Below are 8,543 nucleotides of genomic sequence, written 5' to 3' on the forward strand. Positions count from 1 at the left end.
TGATGATAACCAATATGTAGACTTCACAGTACATACAGGGATGACTTGGAATCCAGAACAAATGTCCCTATGCTTCTGTTCTCAATATGTAGTAAATCCATATTGTTGTTTCATAACCAACATAAAAACACGTAAAGAAAATCTAATATAGAACCTTGTAGCTTGTAGATCGCCAATTTTTGCTATTTGTCATACAACGAGCTTAGGTGGTTAAACCACTGGTCAGTGGTTAAACCAGTGACAACTGCTTTGATCTGTTATGTGTGACCAATCCATCCAGGTTTGTTTTGAATTGTTTTTCAATCAGGAGTATCCGCTTGTGGTACAGGGCTGAGGCATTCCGTCACCATGAGATTTGTGTCATTTTTGAAACACTAGTTGTTATAGGCTAAGTATTTGAAACACATTTCAGAGCTGTCATTATTCATTGCACCAACATAATCCAGAGGGCTGCATTCTGTATAAGTTATGCACGGATTCCAGAACAAAACCAAGGCGGACAGCAGTCAGCAACACTCTCCTCACATTTCTGCCCTTTCAGGACGGATCAGTGTTGTATTAAGCAGACCAGATTACACACTCAAAATGGTAAATGGTGCATTTATATAGCGCCTTTATCCAAGGCGCTTTACATAGATTGTGCATTACATTCACCCATTCATACACCGATTGCTGCAGAAGCCATGCAAGGTACCAACCAGCACATCAGGAGCAATTTGGGGTTCAGTGTCTTGCCCAAGGACACTTCGACATGTAGACAGGAGGAGCCGGGAATCGCACCGCCGACCCATGGATCATTGGACGACCTGCTCTACCTCCTGAGCCACAGACGCACAGTCACACAGACGCTCAAATTGGGTCCTCCTGTGTTAATGTTCATAGAGAGTGTTAAAAGTGACACTGAGAATTTCACTATTTCACTATGTAATCTGGACATCATGACAAAATATTATCATTTTCATCAATTTTATAAAATATAATTATTCTAATCTATAGACTTCATTCTGTAGACAAATAATACTCTGCTCTTTGTGGTATAAAAAAGTGATCCGTTTTGTGCTAATTATTATTGGTTTGTTCTTGGGTTTTGGAAGGGAGCCAACTGAAGTGATATTGTTCCCTGGGTTCCAGAAGTTCCATGTCAAGTCTCTTCTGTTCTTTGTCATTGTCAACGGTCCTGTACCCTAGCAACGACATAGCGCCCTTACACACTTCCTGGATCCGTTTGACCTTGTCGTGGGCCAGTGTGGAACGCCACGCCTGCGAGACATCGGCAGCGTTCCGCGACGTGATTTCAAACGCCTCTTTCTTGGTGCCTTTGCCTTTCCCGTGCGTCACCTTATAGATCCAATCCTGCAGCGGCTCGGTCATTTCCAGACCGACAAACTTATACATGGTCTTGATCTCCGTCAGCGGATCCTGCACCATGTCCTCATAGCGCACCATCTTGTAACGACCCTTCAGGAACTCTGGGGGTTTCAAGGTGGCCCTCTCGTGGATACGCACGTGGCTGCGGCATATCTCCTGCATGACGCGGTACTGCGTGTCCGCCACGGCGGTGCCCCCCTGTTCCAGGACAATGGCGTTGTCTTTCATGAAGGCTTTGGCCGACTGCTCTCTTGACCGGACCACGGCGCGCGGGTCCCTCACCAAGTGAATGATTCGGAGGTCCAGCGTGGGGTCTTGGAGGAGCGGATAGAGCGACTCCAGCTCGAGGAAACGCACCTCTTTCAGCACCACGTGGCTGTAGGTGTGACAGGCGCTGACCGCTGCCTGCAGCCCCCTGGAACTGCACCGCTTGCGGCACTCCGTCTCGTTGCTGAACTGGGGCCGCGGCGTGAGAGAGCAGGCCGGCGGAGAGCACAGAGCGCGGCTGTGGCTCCACATGAACAAGGTGGACATGTTATGCAGCTCCGGCATATACGCCTCCATTGTGGAGAGGTCACACTGAAACACGCTCCGTATGAGGTCCCGCACCGCCATCCGGAGGGCCCGGGCGCCGGGCTTCTGCAGCGTGGTCCACACGTGCCAGCCAGGCTCCATCAGATAGAAGACCGACGGATGCTGGCTGAACACCTGGCCCAAGAAAGAGGAGCCTGATCGCCATGAGGATAGCAGCAGTACATGGACCTTGCCCTGGGGAGGCACGGGGCCACAGGGACTGAGCTGAACGTACCATCCGAAGAGCAGCACTACGGCCGCTCCCTGCAGGATCACCAGGACAACCACGGTGGGAGGGCCCAGTCTGCAGCGAGGCATGATGCTCGCAGTGTCAATCCCTCTGGCTCTGTGGTATCTGTGGGTGTGAGCTCTCACAGCTGTTGGTGCTTGGGCTGGATGGATTCCTCCTTGGTTCTTCTCTCTCTCTCTCTCTCTCCCCCTCTGGAGCTGTGTATCTGCTCTGCGGCACAAAATGTATAAGGGTTTAGCATTAGAAAGAAGGAGGGTGGGAGGTAAGGGATGGAGGGAGGGGTATATGTTAAATAACTAACATGTGTGTTCCTGAAATGTTCTTGCAGTACCCCTATAGATGTGCAGTTCCATGACCAGATCAGTCTAGTCTAGAGACCGACCCTTTATGCGATGTAATGTATTTATTTGTGATCACAGGGGATTACAAATTTGCAAAGATGAAGTTTGGGTCAAAAGGTAACACATGACATTGTGAATGATCTAATCATGCAGTATGCATGAATCACCACAAACACAAAGTAACATTCACACCATGTGCTGAATTGAGACAATACAACAGCAAGTTGCTATTGTATTGTAGAACAATACAATCAACTATTTACTGAATTGCATTAGCAACTCAGTAAAAATCAGCAGTCCTAGACATTAGAATAGTGTTTTAACAGGAAGGAAAAGGAGCAAGGGAACACGCTGTACTGCATGGTAACTGACATAATGTATAGCCATATGTGGACACTCAACATCTGGAATGACTGTAAGAACTGTAAGTCTGAGGAGGGGGAGCAGTCCACTGTGTATTTTGTGTGTGTGAGAGAGAGACAGAGAGTGAGGGAGACAGTAAGAGAACAAATTGATTCAATGATTCAAGTTGATGTGGCAATATCTTGCACAACAATATAATAAAAAACAAATGTAAACTAGAAAAAGTGCCCTTCTGGGCACAGGTCTCCACCAGGATAGGAATGTAGGACATTGCAGCTTGCCTTCATCTGGTGGTTGGATAAAAGGGCAACAAAAGTAAATTATCCACAGATCCGTGCAGTTAGAGGTAAAAACACTTTTCGGGCAGTTATAGCGCCACCTTGAGGCTGAGTTGAAATTGTTCATGTGGCATTTCGTCCTCGGCCTAGTGGGAATGTGCGTGCACAATTTCACGGAAATCACGCGATGTGTTGATGATTTGCAGCATTTTGTTTGAAACTGAGCACTCCTGTGAACTTTGGAAGCCAATCTTAACCAATCAGGATGGAGTCTGAGAAATCTGAAAGACCGGTTTCGTTGAATGGCTCTAGAGAGACTGTATACCAATTTGCGTGATGTTTGGACAAAATCTGTAGGTGTACTGTGCAAAAACTTGTTTTGCACAAAGCGGCCTCCTGGTGGCGCTATAACAGGCCGTTCTGGAAAGTTTGGGGCAGAGGTTCATCGTTGGCATCCAGGGAGTGTGTGTGCAAAATTTGGCATCGACCGGGTTAACGGTGGCCGAGATTAGCTGCTCACGGACACACACACGGACGGACACACGGACGGACGGAGTGCAAAACATACTCTCCCCCCATGCCTTCGGCCTGGTGGAGACAATAAACAGGTTCAAATCTGAGTCGAAACCCGAGTGTGGACTTGTGTATAACGTGTGTCAAGAATCTCAGGAAGTGTAGAGAATTCTGAATAACTTTATAGGTGTGGAAATTAAACAAAGATCTTATATAGAGACAATAGGATCGAAAATGTATGCATGCGTATAGCAGAAGGCTGGTCAATAGATAGATCTTTATTGTTATTGTAACACATACAACTAAATTAAAAGTGCCAACAACCGATCAGTGCATCAAATCACTAAAATATATAGCAGTAAGACGCCCTGAGGGCGAAGTCGCGCTCCTCCTGTTAATTGCACAAACCACCCCGGCCTATTGCACATAACATGCATTGCACTATAAAAACGCAGCTATTATTAGACAAACCCCTATATGTACATATAGGTACCTCTTTTTGAGCGGTGCCTAACCGCTCCATTGCGTAGCAATGTGTGTATGTCCTGGCTGTGTCTGTCCCTGTGTCTGTATGTCCGAGCACAGAAGGCTGCAACACGGTAACTCTGTCATTTCTTTACCGTTTTGGACACGGGAAGGCTCGCCGGAACCGGGCCGGCCCCTTGGGCACGTTCCTGGGGGTCTGGATGTTGCGGGGACCCCCACACAGTGAGCACCGCTCACTTCACTCGTTTTGTTTGTATTGTTGTATTGTTTGTTGATTGTATTGGTCCTTTTTTTTTTGCTTTGCAATATAAACATATGTTTTGTCATGCCAATAAAGCTATTTGAATTGAATTGAGTAGATAGATGGATGAGTGAAAGCAACACAAAGCCTACAGCCAGAGGGACAGAAAGTTAAAAAGAAAAGAAAGTTACACTGTGAAGGATTATATGCGCGCCAACTGTACCTAGAGCCTTCTATTGAGAATAGATCACTGCTGAGGTGATCCATGAGCGCATGCCTTAATCCGGCTGCTTATTGAGCAAGTCCTAACAGGGCCGCCTTACCTTCTCCAGCCCTCAGGACATCTACAACATACACAACAAACATCATGGCAGCTCTCCCTCTGTTTCTCTCTGCCGTTTCCTGTTCTTTGTCCATATAGCCTCTTCTCACCTCTTCACACATCCTCTCTCATTCTCACCCACTGTCATTCTCTCTCACACTCTCTCTCTCTCTCTCCTCTTCTCCCTGTCTTCTGTTATACATTATCTGCCTCTGCAGCAGTGTTGCCAAATGGCTTATATGTCCCGCAACTTTTGTCTTGTTTTCTTCTAGACTTGGGGGGGCACTTTGGGGACCAATGGTGAGTGTGGGTTGAGGTTTTTGGGCTTGTTTTAAAAACACTGTGGCTTCTTTGGCAAATCGATCAAGCCAACATATAAAATATACTATAATTCCCCATAGGGTTAGGGGGGGGAGGGGTCCCATTGAGTGACAGAATCGGTCTGGTGTCTCTATTAAGCCCTGGCTAATGTATGTGTGTAATTGAAAGATCAATATAGGCACAGAGTTGCTACCAGCATGGCTTCTAGTTGGCCTATATAGTCCCCTGGTGTGCCAATTGGTGGACCCACCCACCAGCAACAAGGCAACCTGCTCCACCCCCCTCTCAGCTATAGTGGTGGGGTTTTCTACAGTAATGTTATAATAAATAACCAGAACATACATTATTATAGAACTACATAGTAAATAGAATGATATAGCCTATGCATCTAATCTATTTTTGGGGGGAATATATGGCATTATGGCATATTATTGGGCTTGTTTTTCGAGGTGAGATTTGGCTTTATTTCTCATGCGAGATTTGGCTTGTTTTTGGAGGTGGGTTGGATTATTGGCAACACTGGTCTCTGAAGTAGCTTAAATTGCCCAGCCAAAAGATTCTATTTTGTATCCATCTGTTCTGTCTCGTCCTGCAAGAGGAACATTAAAGGTTGTTTATCATAGCAGAGTAATATATTTATTGCACCACAACCAAATCTAAAAAAAAGTCTGTGTTGAATTAAAATATATAATAAGTGAATATGACAATATCGAGACAAAGGTATGCCTTTGGTGGGATATAAGGGAAATGCAACACTTTCAACTTGTGTTTCTGTAGAGTAAACTTAGGTAGACATTTAACAAAGTCTCCGTCCGAGGAATAGACTAGTCCTACTATAGACACATCTGACTACTAGACACAGTATGTTTGTTTCCTCGCATTATGCAGAGTCAACGTGAAAGTCGTGAATGCACCATTTGGCCTATTAACCGGCTTATTTTATTCGTTCGTTTGTGCCATTTTTTATTAATTAGTAGGCTGTCAAGTAATTAATTCGGCAAAATAGCTACTGTATCGAGTGGATTTTCACTATAATAGTGGGAGAATCGCAAATATGTAAACAGCATTTCTCTCCCATTCTGGCTTTCCATTGTCGTTGCCCCAGCGACCCCCCCCCCCCCCCCCCCCCCCATTCAATTAATCGCTAGTCGTTTACATTTATATAAGTTTCATGTAAACGTGCCTATTAAAAAAACACCTAGCCTATGAATCCAAACAAGAAATGAATTTCTCTGTAATGGCACACGTGAGTTCGGTTCTTCATCGGGTCCATCGGAAAGGAAACGTAAGCCAAAAGTCCCCATGAAAGTAGCCTAAAGAAAAAGTCTTTAGTCTTGGCTCAGTGGATGGCTGGCCACAGTGCCACTCTGTTTGCAGCTTCTGTGTTATTTCGTTGGAAGCCTACGGTCTTACCTTAACGCCGGTGTTGCCTGGCGACAGACCACATATCCAATGGAAAACTCTTCAAAATCCCTTAGTGGGGATCACTTGAGGTGAATCCTCCCGACAGAACCGTCCGCTATCTCCACTCTCCAGTGTCCGTTTGTGTACAAAGAGGACTTTTTTTTAAGACGTGGCCATCGGTATAGTGGCTGGCAGTGGGATGGGCGGGGGACAGCAGCACGGGTGAAAGAAACGGAGGGGTGGCACTTCGGCAGGCGGGACCTGTCCCGAGGCGTTTCTCAGCCAAATGCCCCAGCAGGGAAGAAAGGTTGAAAGCAAAGGAGACTCAAATGGATTGCGTAAAAGGACGCGCTGCGTTTACGCACAAAGATTGATAACAGTTTATGTTTATGACATGATCTGACACGTCCATCGCTTGTGGCAACTGGCAAGTTCCTTATTAGTGTGGTTGTGTAGCCACAGCCACACACATAAGAGAAATACACTATAACATTATTACAGGTGTTAATTATAAATCACTTTCTATTTTGTCCTGAGAAACAATGCAATATGGTATTAGTGTAGCGTAATTATACTATGAATCATGCCTTAGGCTTACTGCAGTCATATAGCCATCCATGTCGAGAATTCTTTAGTTTTGGTTTGTTTTTAAGGAAACAATACTTTAATAGCCCAGAGACTATGTAAACAAAAATACACCTAGTGACCTAGAATGTATTATGTGAACAATAGGTCTACTCTACATGATCAAAGGCTAAATGCAATGGAAAACTACTTCTTACAAAAAAATATAATAATATACATAGCCTATTGAAATTTGAATGTGCATATTCAATAGGCTATGTATTCTTTTTTTGTTGTTTTGGTTCCAGTATCAAATAGTTAAGTTTACTTAAGCATATTTTTTCTGGTTGGTAGGATGCACCTGGTTCCTGAATGGCACACAGATCATATCCTGCGTTTACTGCCTTAGGCAGTTAAATCCACTGAGACTGGTCTGGTGAAGGCTTGGGTGAATCAGCAGAGAGGAGACCAGTGGATGATGACATTGTCATGGTGTAGGCAGCCTACTGAGTTGGGAACACAGTTATGCGCATGGAAACAATTGCCCTCAGGGCTTTTTGTGTTATCCTTTTAGCACCATTGTATAATCACATCACAGTACTATTTGCAAACTGTTAAAAGTATTCAGTCAATCACAAAGTGGTTGCGTTGCCTATATCTCATTTTGTTGAAATTCTATTGAGAATTGTAGTCCTATTGACAGTGGCGTGGCTTTCAGTGGAGACAGGGTGTGACCGTTTACTAAACAGTCTGGCTGAAATGTACTGAAATGAGCTAATTCACTGGTACTGGTCCAGAACTGGAGAAAAGAAAACAGCTTTTTGTGTCATTGCACAAGTGAATAGCAAGTACACCCTGGGCGTACGTCACACTCAATGAATATCAATCCAATATGAGCATTGAGTAACTCCCATCTATTAACTTGCCATCCATTTCCCTATAGCTGGATGTCATCCAAACCACTGTTATGTCCACAATATTTAAAGTAGGTTGCCTGTTGACCTGCAATATTTTCCTTTTTCAAATCAGAAACAAATAATTCCCACACAGTAGTCAAGTGTGAAAAAAACACCTTTTCAATAGTTCTTCGCACCTGTATACTCTGAATTGCAAAAGTTAGTTTTTCTTAAATTACTGAACAATATCTGCCAACTACTTTCTGAATTTGAGGAGAGTGCCTATTATATTGTTTAACCAGAGTACACGTGGTTCTAAGTTGTTTTTAAATCAGTCACATATTAACAAGGTAAATGACCATGTATGCTGTATTGGCGGTCACAGCTGAATATGGGCATTGGTCAGGCTCAGGCATATAGCTGAATGAGTATAGAGAGGTCGCCTGGGAAACAAAAGGTCCCAGTTCCGGTCTATGTGTCCAAGTGTCCCTGAGCAAGAAACTTAACCCCTAACTGCTCCCTGGGCACTCTATTAATGGCACTTGCCCACTGCTCCTAATATTTATAAATGTCACATGTGCAAATGTATTGTGACAGAAATACCTCAATGTATATGTGAAATG

General features: G+C 44.5%; 2 protein-coding genes across 6 annotated transcripts in view; one reads left to right on the plus strand and one right to left on the minus strand.

Annotated features, from left to right (window-relative positions):
- Positions 1 to 8,543, plus strand: part of anln2 (anillin, actin binding protein 2) — a 304,484-nt gene that overhangs the window by 26,457 nt on the left and 269,484 nt on the right. The window contains exon 1 of one of the 2 annotated variants that reach the window (XM_083762517.1): positions 8,263 to 8,270. The exons of the other annotated variant lie outside the window; for it this stretch is intronic. The gene's annotated coding sequence lies outside the window, so the exon portion shown is untranslated. Of the gene's footprint in view, positions 1 to 8,262; positions 8,271 to 8,543 lie in introns of those variants that run through there. 2 annotated transcript variants of the gene reach the window in all.
- Positions 77 to 6,662, minus strand: chst6 (carbohydrate sulfotransferase 6). 4 transcript variants are annotated; one of them, XM_083763797.1, is made up of 4 exons: positions 6,470 to 6,662; positions 4,307 to 4,561; positions 579 to 2,396; positions 77 to 374 (listed from the first exon to the last, which is right to left on the minus strand). In XM_083763797.1, exons 2-3 carry the CDS (start codon positions 4,497 to 4,499, stop codon positions 1,060 to 1,062), a joined length of 1,530 nt encoding a protein of 509 aa, XP_083619923.1. In that variant the 5' UTR covers positions 4,500 to 4,561; positions 6,470 to 6,662; the 3' UTR covers positions 77 to 374; positions 579 to 1,059. The 4 variants fall into 4 exon arrangements, with proteins under 4 accessions (XP_083619923.1, XP_083619924.1, XP_083619926.1 ...); XM_083763798.1 differs by having other exon boundaries at positions 579 to 2,401; XM_083763800.1 differs by lacking the exon at positions 4,307 to 4,561.

Source organism: Protomyctophum parallelum (genome assembly GCF_964188405.1).
Source record: "Protomyctophum parallelum genome assembly, chromosome: 4".
NCBI classification, from domain to species: domain Eukaryota; kingdom Metazoa; phylum Chordata; class Actinopteri; order Myctophiformes; family Myctophidae; genus Protomyctophum; species Protomyctophum parallelum.